The 15,000-nt window shown below is 41.2% G+C and overlaps 1 protein-coding gene across 1 annotated transcript in view; it reads left to right on the top strand.

Annotated features, from left to right (window-relative positions):
* LOC113654795 (exostosin-1) overlaps positions 1-15,000 on the top strand; it is a 148,371-nt gene that overhangs the window by 108,199 nt on the left and 25,172 nt on the right. Inside the window, exon 4 of the mRNA XM_047819066.1 lies at positions 13,750-13,843. Coding sequence (XP_047675022.1) covers positions 13,750-13,843 — 94 coding nt within the window. The remainder of the gene's footprint in view (positions 1-13,749; positions 13,844-15,000) is intronic.

The following is a 15,000-nucleotide window of genomic DNA, read 5'->3' as shown; positions in this document are numbered from 1 at the left end:
AATCAGGATGTGGCGGCGTGAAACGAGAAAACAGTCGATTTCTCATTGCTTTTAAAGGCGTACGCTTGTGACTCGTTCATGGGAACAAAGCTGTTTTCGATGTAAATGATCTATTAAATTAAACAGTCAGTTCAATTCTGTCTTCTGCTTGCACCCTCTGCTTGTGTGTGTGTGTGTGTGTGTGTGTGTGTGTGTGTGTGTGTGTGTGTGTGTGTGTGTGTGTGTGTGTGTGTGTGTGTGGTAGAGCGAGTATAATGTTAATGTTATATTCAGTCAGGTCATTCAAGCACTAAGTCATTTCAAAGATACGGTAGATCGTGTAGAATAATTCTCCCTGCTCCACAATTACAGAGGCACCTACCCATGACTGAGAGTGTGTATATGCGTAACTGTGTGTGTGTGTGTGTGTGTGTGTGTGTGTGTGTGTGTGTGTGTGTGTGTGTGTGTGTGTGTGTGTGTGAGAGAGAGAGAGAGAGAGAGAGAGAGAGAGAGAGAGAGAGAGAGAGAGAGAGAACAGGCAAGATGTTTGAGACTCAGGGAGCAATTACACTGAGCTATTGTTTCCACCAACTTGCCAAAAACCACTAAGGATCGTGGCAGCATTTATTTGAAACGACAAACGTTTAATTAAATTAAATGTCTCTGTGATGCAAAGAACACAGAGTTTATAACATGGATCTAAGACGTACATAATGACGTCATATCGATCTCAAGGCCACACCTGGAGTTTTCGACAGCACTGATTACAGATATAATGACCGGACCAGACCAGATTATGTTTGTGCGTGTCGTCATATATTAAGACGTTTTCCTTTTTCTTTCTTTTTTTCCGGTGTGATATTTCACTCTAAAGGTTAGCAGGATTACTGAGTGATAACAGCATTATTTCAGACATGATGTGAAGACGATTTGGCAGCAAGACTAAAGCAGAAAGCAGAGGAAATGTCATGCGTCTTTCTGGCTGAGCTACAGATATTCTCTCTCTGTGTGTGTGTGTGTGTGTGTGTGTGTGTGTGTGTGTGTGTGTGTGTGTGTGTGTGTGTGTGTGTGTGTGCGCTTGCACTTCCTATGCAGACTTGATGATCTTGGTGCTTTGAGATGTTTTCACACATCTTAAACACTTTTCTTTATTTTATCCAGTGAGGTGTTTCGTCTCTTCTCGTTCACTTGATGTTCATTACGACTGTGATTCTCTTCTCCAGTCTGATGTCTGAGGAGTGTTTTAATCATCCAAAGCAGCCGATGATCCAATACAACTCCTTTACTGAGACAGGCATACAGGCCACTCCTTTTTCACTGAGGCTTAAGCACTTAAGTGGAACCCAGGATGGACAAGACCTGAAAACAAGGTTCCTACTCAAGAACTGATAGATACTGTACAGAGGCAAGTGCAAAGGCCACACCTCCTTCACTGAGCCCGACAGGTAGAGAGGCCATGCCTCCTTCACTGAGACTGACAGGTAGAGAGGCCACACCTCCTTTACTGAGACTGACAGATACAGAGGCCACACCTCCTTCAATAAGACCGACAGGTAGAGAGGTCATGCCTCCTTCACTCAGACGGACAGGTAAAAAGGCCACACCTCCTTCAATGAGACTGACAGGTAGAGAGGCCACACCTCCTTCACTGAGACTGACAGGTACATAGGCCACAACTCCTTCAATGTGACATATACATAGGCCACACCTCCTTCACTGAGACTCACATGTAAAGAGGCCACGCCTCATTTTTTTCCCACACCACACCTCCAAAAACAGCACACCCTCATAAAACATTTATAAATTAGGTCATTGCTAAAAATAACGCATATACGTATAATCGTAAGCAGATACATTTTGTTTAAATGATAGTTGTTTGTATTGTTTTTTTTTTCTAACTTTTGGAAGTTTTCATGTTTGCTATTTTTAAATGTTTATCTGCTTGGTCTCTAGAGACACCTAAACCAATTTGCACCCCTATTCTGTGCATTCAGTGCATTTTATAGGATGTCTGCTTCCCCAAACCCGGTGGGCCGCAGATCTTTCTCTGAACAACAGAAACCCATTTGCAACCTTTTAAAAGCAACTCCAGCAGGACCACCAAAGCCCTGGTGCATCCTCGGAGCATTCGCAGCAATGCCGACACACATGTTGGCTAGAAAGCCTGCGCTCGCCCGTGTGCTTGTTGTGAGATGAGGCGTTTGATTTTTTTTTCTTGGTGCGATGGACGTATTTTTATTCTCTGCTTTAGATGTGGAATAAAGGTATCACTATTTTTTGTGACATGAATGATATCCAGATGACTTCAGTTCCCTGTAATTTAGAGTATATAACTATAAATAAGTATATAACTCTGTCATTATGTCATCATTAAATACAGTATATGTAATAAGCATGACGTGTAATACAGTAAGAATTCCTTATGGAAAAATACTTATGATATTTACTTACGTAAATTCTACATCATTTTGTTGGTGTCATTACTGTCGCTGTTATAACATGTGCATGTCAGTCACAACATGACAGCTGAGACAAGTGAGACTGATGATATAAGCTTGATATCTCTGTCATTGTGACTTATAAACAGAAATTATGCAAATCAGAGAAATTCTACATAACGTCTACGGAAAACAAGTTAACATTACTGACCGATAAACTCGAAAAAGTTGTTTTTAAGACACTTTCCAGTCTGACGTCAGTTATAAAATTAGATTTTGGAGCTTAATGTACTGAAGATATCAGTAGCACAAATAAATATAGGACACAGCAGTCATTATGTTATCATGAAATTTTCTGCATCAGATACATGCAACTCAAAGAAATCAGGTGTAACTCATAGCTTTATGTCAGTTGCCATGATGTCACCACATGTCACCTGAAAATCTTTTAACATTTGAGTCATGAGAGCGACACCGATGACATAAACGTATTGAGTTATATAAATTAATCTCACGACATCTTCGTCTTCGGTTCTTAAATTTCATTTTGTAGCTTAACGTAGTAAAGAATTTAGTAATCTTACTAGATCGAAGAGCTGTCATTATGATGTCATAAAAAGAACGAAGAATATTTTTTCCTCACGATCGTCTCTGTTTACGTCTTGCTAGACGTCATGTAGCTTCACAAACACTAAGCAGTTACCAGACACCATCGTTACCATCAGCGTAAATGATCAGCGTAAATGATGCTCCCATAGATTTTGACACACGGTTGAAGCATCATTGAATAAAAACTTTCGTGTCACATTAAGTCTAAAAAAATGGACCTGTATCTGCAACCCAAGTCCATTTGCATTGAGTTTTTGAGGAAGTGTTGGATTTTCTCGAACCAAATCGAAATTGATGCTAGTAATTATCCCCTCGGCTGCGGCAGGTTACAACTTTAAGGTGTGTTAGCATGACCGTTATCCCGACAGCTTCCTAATGAGACGCTCAATAACTCGATATTAAAGCGGAAGGGCTGTCTGAACGCATACAAACTGTTTCTTCATGATGGGCTGGATGACCTTCTACCTCATGCCTTAAATTTGATCAGAGATGTGATCTCTTTGGATCAGAATACAGATCAGAGTTTTGTTTCCACTGTCTCGCACATTTTGAAGGCAGAAAATCAAGAGATTTGTGTCGTGACTTTATGCAGTGGGACGTCACGTCGCTGTGTCATGGCTGCTGACCCTGTGCTCTGAACTCAACCTCCGAAGTCTGGATACGAGAGAAAGAATTTCACTGTGCTGTAATGAATATGTGGCAAAATTATTTTATTCAAAGTAAGCTTTGGTTACGAAGAACATTCTGCCCTACAGGTTGTTACTACTGCTACTGTTACTATGCTGCCCTTAAGGAAAAAGTATTAGCACCTTTTGACCCATCAGACTCATTAACTTCTTTGCACTTGGACTGTTATGTTCATGGTTACGTCGTTCAATTCTTGCCCGACGTCCAGCTTTATAGCATTCGGTTATTCTTGTCAGTTTGTGTTTAATTGTCTGTAATAGGTTTGCAGCCATTCCTCATCTGCTTTGATTCAGCTTTCGCAGCTGACAAAATGGCACATAAACACTAAACTTTGCTCTCGCAATATCTCGATGTGAGAATTCAGCAGCGGTGAGCTAGAGGTGAGCAGACAACCGTGGTTTAATTTAGCTTCGCAGTGCAGGTGATGCTAACTTAGGGGAAAAAGTGTCACCGGGAGGTGCTAGCACTGCGGCGTGGTGTCGTCTTTGGGGTGGGAAGACGGATGAGGTGGCGGAGCTTGATTTAACACCAGGCCATTTTGTTGCTGTTCTTATTTCTTCCAGCTTTGTTCTTATTTGTCTATATTTTTCATGCTTAAAGTTCACTCACTCACGAATGTTTCGAAAGTCATCAAACTGGGTTTTAGCTCCGGGCTTAGATTGTGAAATACGACTTGGTCTCGGCTCTTTGGGGGATATCAGACGATGCCGAAGTTCTTTTCTAGAGCCGGTTTGATTAAGAAGCAGGAGAGGACGCGGTTCGTACTCATCGCTTTAATTAGCTCGGCTCGAATGGGTCTTATAGGTTCATTATGTCTGAATTATGCTCGTCCGTCAATCTGTTCTCCACGCTTTATAAAAATAATGTAGATCATTGAATCCTTTTGTGTCTGAAGATTTGACACAAAAAAAGCCAAAATCAAGTAAAATTATTTTTTTTGTTGACATTCATTTTTTTTTTTTCCACTCATACAGTACACATGGACAGTCCATTTACTTTACCATAGCACCAATATCGTTGAAACCAATATCGTTATCTTAACAAGACAGAAAGACAGGTAGTAGGTAGTAAATCAGTTACACTAGTTCAGACTCTGGTAAGAATTCGACACACTACACATCGGGACACAGTTAAAAACTCAACTAAAGTTCATTCATTCATTCATTCATTCATTCATTTTCTACCGCTTATCCGAACTTCTCGGGTCACGGGGAGCCTGTGCCTATCTCAGGCGTCATTAGGCATCGAGGCAGGATACACCCTGGACAGAGTGCCAACCCATCACAGGACACACACACACTCTCATTCACTCACACACTACGGACAATTTTCCAGAGATGCCAATCAACCTAGCATGCATGTCTTTGGACCGGGGGAGGAAACCGGAGTACCTGGAGGAAACCCCCGAGGCACGGGGAGAACATGCAAACTCCACACACACAAGGCGGAGGTGGGAATCGAACCCCCAACCCTGGAGGTGTGAGGCAAACGTGCTAACCACTAAGCCACCGTGCCTCCCTAACTAAAGTTAAACCCATATAAAGCTGTATGTAGAACATCAACTAAAGTTAAATAAACAAAGATAACAAGCTGCTTACATTTGTAGATGAAGTTGGCTGAGAGTTCAGTTCGTCTGCCATTTTCTTAAGAAAATATGATGTCCAGAGTTCCTCTAAGGGAATGTTCTGGATTGTGGGACTTTTTTAAGGAAGTAATGAAAGGAAGAAATTTTGCGATTGATTTCGAGAATGGTTTCGATTTCGAGAACCATTTAAAATGGTTGACCCCTCGATCAGCGCTGTAACTAGCGAAGTAAGATGAAACGAAGGTTTTGGGAAATGTACGTTAAAAAAAACAAACAAAATGAATCATAATAATTTAAAAAAAAAAACAGTGCACAGGTCATGAGATCTTCACTGTGAAGTCTTTGGTTATTTTATTGTCTCTTCTAAGCATTCAGTGTTTTATTTCCTTTTGTCTTTATTTGATTTTGTTCGTATTTACACTTAAGAACAATTGCTTGTGTTTAAGCTCTATGTACTCCACATTACACGAACGCAATCACACGCCTCCTCCTAATAATTTGTGTCTGATCATCCATCACAAAGACAGCAGGTTTGACCAGGATCAACCTCTACACATCGCTTCAGAATATAAAGGCCATCTTAGCTACGTTGTCTTGAATACTGTATGAAGAGATGAATAATAGAGAGGTCAATGTAGTCATTTAGAGGAGCAGAACAGGCTAAGCTCCAGCAAAGGAAGATCGATTTTTCCTTCATACCGCTCTAACCGTCTCTCGACAGGTTGCCAGGTCTTCACCTCGTTCCGATCATTTTTGCTCGATGACAGGAAAAGAGGTGATCGATACTCATCAAATCTGGCAAAGGAATAGATATTCAGCAGCATGGCAGAACGTTAAACATTGATGAGCAGATGGAGATAGCGAGAGAGACCTGGGCGTGAACTCCACAAAGTAGACACATGAAGGGTTTTTTTGGCTCAGGTGTTTTCTCTCGCTGAGCTTTGAAGTCTGTTCAGATTTTTTTAATTTTATTTTTCCCAGAACGCCGATGAGTTCACACCAGTACGGATTTACTCAAGATCTGTATAGTACGAGGGAAAAAAACAAAATGCTCATGCATTGTTAGCATCAGAAATCAGAATGCAAAAGAGCTTAGAGCAGAATTATTGGCACCCTTTGAATTCATTCATTTTCTAGCGCTTATCCGAACTTCTCGGGTCACGGGGAGCCTGTGTCTATCTCAGGCGTCATCGGGCATCGAGGCAGGATAAACCCTGGACGGAGTGCCAACCCATCACAGGGCACACACACACTCTCATTCACACACTCACACACTACGGACAATTTTCCAGAGATGCCAATCAACCTATCATGCATGTCTTTGGACCGGGGGAGGAAACCGGAGTACCCGGAGGAAACCCCTGAGGCACGGGGAGAACATGCAAACTCCACACACACAAGGCGGAGGTGGGAATCGAACCCACAACCCTGGAGGTGTGAGGCGAAGGTGCTAACCACTAAGCCACCCTTTAAATTAACCTATGATATTAACATAGACAAAACTACACATGCAGTTGGGGACATTGTAAGGTGCCAATTTAAATTTTAAGCATTAACAGCCATAGCTTTTAAAATCATCCCGGTCTTGCTGAATGGTGAGAAGGATCCTGGATCTCACTTAACATGACACGGTTGATTGTTATTCATTGAACAGTTTGTCATTATCTGTCATTTGACACATTGGACTTTTTATCCATTTAAAGATATCTTTAATGTTGGGGAGAATCCACAAAACAGGTTGCTGTTATTTTATACCAGCTATAAAAGTCCCTTTAATCACCAGGGTGTCGTTTTATAAGACATTAATAAGAGAAAGAGGCTAAATCACCCGATCATGTTCCTGAAGACCTTTCCGAAGCTCAGACACTCGAGACCCTTAGAGAAACTTCCCATCAGGATGAGTTGTTGCTCTAGAAACTAGAATCTATATAAATTGACCACCGTGAATGCTGTCAGAGACGCTGGTAAAGGAAAGTAATCAAAACCTTGAGTTCTGACCAATCAGAAATGAGAATACAACACCACACATTGTATAAGGTCAAAAACACTTCTCTCTACTGGAAGCTAATTAACCCAAGATCTTTCATTTACAAAAGAGGAGAAAATCCTTATGTGTGTTGATCGGTGTAACAAAGAGGATTACAGGATGAACAAATCTTCTGCTGAATGGCGTAGTAGCAGAAACAGATGTAGCTCACTTCAGAGCATCATTTAGAATAAAGCTCATCTAATCAGAAACGTTCCCCAAGCAGAGTCATTTTCTCCCCTTCAGGCAGTCCATTCGCAGATGTGTGGATGATGTTGAACATCTCATTTTTTGTAATTAGACACAAGACGAACCGACAGAAGTGCATAAAAGAGTCAGAATTAACAAATGCTTTCCAACCCAAACGCCTCAGATGCCAAGAACACAAACAAATGCATCATCCAGAGCCGGTGAACAGTTTAGCCAGCGGTGAAATAGAGAAAACACAGAAATAAATCCGACGTCAGGTTAGTTTGCACATCTCTAAGGCATGCATCATTCAAGCAAACGGCTTCCCGATCTAATTACTGCAGTCGGTGATGCCATTGTAGCCTGGTGATTTGATTTATATCGAGTTATACACAGAATGGATTAGTGGCTTATAAAAAATGCATGATGCGCTCGCTCACCAATGCTGCATTTGTCAGAGCTCTTTAAATTCCTTTCCCACCTGCCTGATGAGGCAACGAACAAAATAATGTCCCACTTCATCAGCACACAACACTGCAGGAACTAGATTACTGATTATAGCTATAGCTATAGTTTGTAGACATTCATTCATTCATTCATTCATTTTCTACCGCTTATCCGAACTTCTCGGGGTCACGGGAAGCCTGTGCTTATCTCAGGCGTCATCGGGCATCGAGGCAGGATACACCCTGGACGGAGTGCCAACCCATCACAGGGCAGTTTGTATACTTCTTGTATACTTACTAGTCATATGAAAGGTAGTGTGAACATTAGGTCCAGGAAGAAGGTGGGATGTGGTAGCCTAGTGGTTAAGGTGTCGGGCTACCAATCAGAAGGTTGTGAGTTCAATTCCTACGTCCACCAATCTGCCACTGCTGGGCCCCTGAGCAAGGCCCTTAACTCTCAGTTGTACAAAAATTAGATAAGTCGCTCTGGATAAGGGTGTCTGCGAAAAGATGTAAATGTAAGAAGAAGTCTAAACAGGTTAGTTTTAAATCACCCTGAATTTAAAATTCCACCGGTTGAATCAAACAGTAAATTGTTAAAAATTTAAACATAGATGTAAACAGGAAGTACTACGTCCACGATCGAGGGGGCTTCTAAGTGTTAGTCACTTGACCTCAAGCACCTTAAGACCGTTTCAGCTTATCAGATAAAAAATCGATAGTCGTCTAACTGAAGACGTCATACTCGTACCTTAACCTTATTTCTGTATGATTTGGGAAGTGGAAACCGCGTCACGTCAGAAGTAGCAAGACTAAATCAGCAAAGGTGTTCAGGGACCTTGAGCGCAAAAGGAAGGACAGTGATTAATCTTATTAACCAACGACCAGCAGGATCATGGGGGTAAAAACATCCGTACATTTTGGTAACTCAAACAAACAAAGGTTCTGAACAATTTCACGATGTCTTCTGTTAAATTTCATAGTTCTTTCATTGATCTTTTTTTTTTTATCGCCGTTGGTTATGAAATGTACGTTGGAAATTTCATCCAGGTTCTTTTTTTTCTTTTACAGAGGTTTGTGGTGCTAAGTGGGCCATTCGCGGTAAACGTCTACAATTAAACAGTGAAGAAATCAACCTTTTCGTTTAGTCTGTTATTTGCCACATGCTGCAGCGAGCTACGTCCTGTATTTTTAACACCACAGGTGCCACTATTTCTGGATACAGAGCACCTGGTGTGCATCAGTTCAGTCATATCTAAGAAATCTGCTCAGCATGGCTGCTTTAAAGAAGTGCTTTATGGTACCCAGAGTTGCCACGCTTGAAGAATCCATGGCCCCAGGTGATCATGGCTATAGCTCTCGCAGCTGCAGATGATTTTCTCGGCCCCGCAGTCCATCACCTGAATATGGATCACTTTATTCTGGTTCAGGGTAGAACAGCAATAGTAGACATAAAGTTTCCTGGGAGCCTGGAGTGGATTAAATATGCAGTAATATGCTATGTGCTTCATGTTACTCATTCAAAATTCATAGAAATGCAAAAAAAGAATGATGGACTGAGATACGAATGATAACATGACAGGAAATCTGGAATGCCAGGGTCCCCGGTTCAAGCCTGGCCTCAGGGTTCTGTCGGTTTGATGTTCTCTGGTTCTCTGGTGCAACTTGCTGGATTAAAGACTCTAAATTGGTCTGAACGTGTGTTCACGTTTCCCAGCAACATATGGGTATCTTATATAATGTTTATTTCCACCTCATACCCAGAGTTCTGAGGATCGGCACTGGCTCCATCTTGACCCTGACCAGGAAAACACACTTACTTAAAATACATTAACTAATAAATAAACTAAGCAAAAAGTTCTTACCTTGGGACTTGATGTAACTTAAAATAATGGACCAGGAAAAGACTGGTATCTAATCCAGAGTATATTCCCAATTCGAGCCCAGTTTTCTCAGTTCAGGCTCTTGATCTACCATAACCTTGTCCTGGTAGTGAAGATGTACATATGGACCACTTCGCTATCAGTTTAACGCATCATTCTTATTACACCATCAAAAATTCCCTGTGCGTTAAAGGCAGGGTCTCCGATTTTCGAGAAATGCTTCAGAAAACTGAGTCGGGCCGAATAATAAACAAAAATCAAAACAAAAACAAAACAAAAGTGTAGCCAATGAGCAGAAAGGGGCGGGGCTTGCCAATATGGGCAGAGAGAGTGTTCAGTGCGCATGTGTGACATTAGCAGAAAGCGGTTTTAACATTGACATGGAGGATAAAAACAAAGAAAGAAAGAGAAGAAAGACTTACGATAAGGCAAGAAGTAGGACGTGTTAATATAGGATCAGCTTTCCAGCGCTGGAGAGAACTGAAGAAGCAGGAAGTTGGCCACATATTCACAGATTGGAGTTTCCCGAGTCAATAACTCCTGAGCTAAGCGCTGTTACTACACAAATAACACCTCTTTTCTATCGTAGTAATGTAGAGAGGCTATCGATACAGGGGTGGAACCCATTTGGGTTAGGGGCGTGTTTGTTTTGGTGATTTCAAATGTCGACATTGGCTTTCAAAAATCAGAGACCCCGCCTTTAAAGGGATTCAAATCAAAACTCATATCAAATAGATATTTTAAGCTGTTGATGGTTATTAGACTGTACCCCCTGATTTTGAAACCCATGTTCCTGTAGTTCTTTGGTACCCTCGGATCTTAGAAACCATCCGGTTTAATTGTGAACATGTGCTCACATTTAATTATTATGAAGCAATGGCCTGTAACAGCTCTTTTAAGTAGACGTGACAAATAAAATAAAATAAACAACCTCATCACTCCGTCCGGGTATAAAAGAAACGAGCCAAGAAGATATGGGAGGTTAAGAACAGAATGACGAAGGTGTAGAGTAAGAGAGGATCGACAAGGAACATTATATATGTGACGAAGAGAAATAAGTGAGGAGTTAAAGCTGTGGGTCCTCCTAAATGAAGAAATAATTAGATAGCAGAGTGAGAGATTTGGTCGAGATTAACGGGTTGTCGGTTATGAAAAGAAGGATGGGAGGGTCAGAAAGAATAAGGATGAGTAATATCTCTGCATTTTATCTCTCTTACTATGGTCTCTCAGCTTTTATGCTGGAATTTGCTCGATCTTGAACAAATTGCCCGTTATGACATTTGGGATGTATAGGAACATAAATAATGCGTAAGGAGCATCTTAGCAGGCTTTAGCCTTTGGTCAGATATTATGGTTGTTATGTGCGCCCTCTGTCCTTACAGCATTCCCATAATCCCCCTTTATTTTGATTGCTCTAGCCACCTTCTGACCTGTAATACCAGTCTTACTACTCTTGGCAGTAAAGAACGCATGTACAGTGATCCCTCGTTTATCGCGGTTAATGGGGACCGGAACCCCTCGCGATAGGTGAAAATTCGCGAAGTAGGATTGGCCATAAGTTTGACCTTTTCACTGATGGTCATCATCTTCCTCTTCCTCTTGGGCTCACTAGAGGAATCTTTCCAGGGGCACGACGCTTAGGAGGCATCGTAAGGGCTTAACAAAAAGTTAATTTCGAACACAATACGCGAGACACAGTTGACAGCGTGAACGAGAGTGGCGAGATACGACAAGGGAAGAAGCTGGGAGAGGATGCGATGATGCACAGCCAATCAGCTCAGATCTCGCGCCGGGAACCAATCATGTGCCTTGTCTGAGTGTCCGTGGGTATGTACAATGCCTCTGAGAGACTTTCTCTCTTTGTCTGGCATCCTGGGAAACCATTCTTATTTTTATTTTTCGATGAATATTTTTGAGAAATCGGCGATGCACTGAGGCGCGAAACTTGAACCGCGAAACTTGAACCGCGGAGTGGCGAGGGATTACTGTATACGTCTTTTCTGATTTATAATTAACGGGATAATAACTGTCCACAAACCACATGGAAAAAAAGAATTCAACTTTTCAGTAGAAGGCTGAAATACATATGATGTCAATCACAAATCTTTAACAACTTGAACAAACCATGTATTATGAAAAGTCTAGGATAAGGCTAAAGCTTTGATGTGGGGCAGATTTACCTTTAGTTGCCTGTATGTTCATAAATATACTCTACGCATAAATAATTATACTTCATCCCTCTTGAATTCTCGATTCTGTTTGGTCAGTGTTAATTGGATGTGAATGTAACTGCAGCTCCAGCTGTAATTATGAGGTACTTTTATATGAACAAAATATATTATAGTTTCTATAGCAATCTTGCAGATGGCGTATGCCAGAAGTTCTACAGAATCTAAAAAGAAATATATGAAGAAATAAACACGAAGATAAATATATATATTTAGAAGTAAGGATGTGACTTGTGAACAAATAACCAATAATAATAATAATAATAATAATAATAATAATAATAATAATAATAATAATAATAATAATAATAATAATAATAATAATAGGAGGGCACGGTGGCTTAGTGGTTAGCACGGTCGCCTCACACCTCCAGGGTTGGGGGTTCGATTCCCACCTCCGCCTTGTGTTTCCTCCGGGTACTCCGGTTTCCTCCCCCAGTCCAAAGACATGCATGGTAGGTTGATTGGCATCTCTGGAAAATTGTCTGTAGTGTGTGAGTGTGTCTGTGAATGAGAGTGTGTGTGTTCCCTTTGATGGGTTGGCACTCCGTCCAGGGTGTATCCTGCCTCGATGCCCGATGACGCCTGAGACCCCGTGACCCGAGAAGTTCGGATAAGCGGTAGAAAATGAATGAATGAATGAATAATAATAATAATAATAATAATAATAATAATAATAATAATAATAATAATAATATTGAACAATCTAATAAATTCCTTGTATTTACAATTAAACAGTATATTTAATAGAGAACAAAGCAGTAGATTTTAAAACTTTTATCAGGATGTGATGAATTGCAGCTCAGTTCATGTGCTCAGTGCTCGCATAAATGTGCTCAGTGCTCGCCTAAATGTGCTCAGTGCTCGCCTAAATGTGCTCAGTGCTCGCCTAAATGTGCACAGTGCTCGCCTAAATGTGCACAGTGCTCGCCTAAATGTGCTCAGTGCTCGCCTAAATGTGCTCAGTGCTCGCCTAAATGTGCTCAGTGCTCGCATAAATGTGCTCAGTGCTCGCCTAAATGTGCTCAGTGCTCGCCTAAATGTGCACAGTGCTCGCCTAAATGTGCTCAGTGCTCGCCTAAATGTGCTCAGTGCTCGCTTAAATGAAAGGCTTGTTCTTTCTATAATACATCATGAAAAGCTTTCACCAGGTTTCTTGTATTGTATGAAGATACTCCTCTTGCTATTCTCTGCGTACTTATCGTGATTCGCATGCAGCTTGAGGATCAGTCATGAAGTCTGTCGATAGTAGAACTACAGCTATGTCGTATAATAAGTCGTCGGTATCTTAGCATTGTTATGTGTGCAGTTACGGGTAAACAAGCACAGTGCATAGCCAATAAACAATAACAATAACATTTGAACGCCACATGATGCAAAGCCGACCCAGAATATTGTCACAAGTTCGCTCAGAAATGAGGCGCTATAGAGAACTGGCAGCGTGTCACTGAGAGTTTCTCAATTTCTTACAACTTTGCTTAATCTTTATTGCCATATTATCCAGAGGGCAAAACTGTTGCTGTTTGTGTGACTTTGTGTGTTAGTGTTGATTATTTTTTCCCTCCTTCTTCTTCTGGAAGCTGTCTCTGATCTCTTCTGACATGTGTGTGTGTGTGTGTGTGTGTGTGTGTGTGTGTGTGTGTGTGTGTGTGTGTGTGTGTGTGTGTGTGTCCTTACAGATTTGATTACCAGGAGCTGCTACACAACTCAACTTTCTGCTTGGTGCCTCGTGGCCGGCGACTCGGGTCTTTCCGTTTTCTCGAAGCCCTGCAGGTAGGTGGCTTGACGTCACCTTTGATAAAAAATACCCCAAAGGTCCCAGACTCCCACCACACACCCATAAACCATGAGAAAGGTTTCTATGGCAACTGGTATTGGCCTGGCAGGTTGGCGTCTTGTTGTTAGAGAATGCTGATGTTTGGGTTATTGGTATTGACATCCTGTCTTCTTTCAGCTAAGAAAGTTTCCTATTCTGTAATGAGAAAAGTATTATATATATATTCTCTCTCTCTCACACACACACACACTCTCTCTCTCTTTCTTTCTTTCTTTCTCTCTGTCTTGTTCTCTGTAATGTAATCCTGCTTTTTCTTTTTCACCTTGCTCAGCTTTCAAGCTAGAATTTTCAACGTTTTTGCAGATCCTACACAAACAGTACATCTATTCATTAGCAGCTTGGAGTTCGGCTCTAACAGGAATAGTTTAGAAGAAATCAAGTTAAGCTTAACTTGGTGCATCAAGTAATGAAGAGAAATAGTCACAGCTATATAATTCAAAATCAGGTTTTCCCCGTATACGTTATTTATATTTCGGCGTCGATGAATTCTCGGGGAGTCGACACAGCTCTAAGGGAAAAATCTGCTGTAGCACATATCAGAGGTCCAGATAACTTTATTATTGTGTTTACTGTATGTACACTGAGACTTCAGAATACACAGCTGGCCATTTTCTTTCTTTCTATGAGTAACATGTATGGAAGGAGTCTCCAGTGTCAGTGCTTTGTAACAGTCAGAGTTAAAGCTGTAACATGAGGATTCCTGCAAAAGGACAGATTTAGCCTTGTGTGAATAGTTCTTCTAAAAATAATCCTCTACAAAAAATGTATTGCATTTCTCTCTAACTCTATACATCTGAACTACACAGTAGAGGTAAAAGAAAATTTATAAACATTTGCACAAGGTTACTAGTACCTCTTTTCCACCAAAAAGAACCGGGTGCTGGTTCAGAGCTAGCGCTGGTGCTGGTTCAAAGTTGGTCCCACTGGCGAACCTTATAAGAACCGGTTTGCCTTTCCATCGGTTAGAGAGCATCGCAGAGCCGAGTGTGACGTCACTGTATACGTGTCACGTGTTCCAGCAACGTTAGCGCAGCAGCGACAAACACAAACACAACATCAACAATAGCGGATGTTGCTTTACTGTTAATGCTCA

The sequence above is a fragment of the Tachysurus fulvidraco genome, chromosome 9 (assembly GCF_022655615.1).
Source record: "Tachysurus fulvidraco isolate hzauxx_2018 chromosome 9, HZAU_PFXX_2.0, whole genome shotgun sequence".
In the NCBI taxonomy this organism is placed as follows: Eukaryota; Metazoa; Chordata; class Actinopteri; order Siluriformes; family Bagridae; genus Tachysurus; species Tachysurus fulvidraco.
This window is presented reverse-complemented; position numbering and strand designations above follow the sequence as displayed.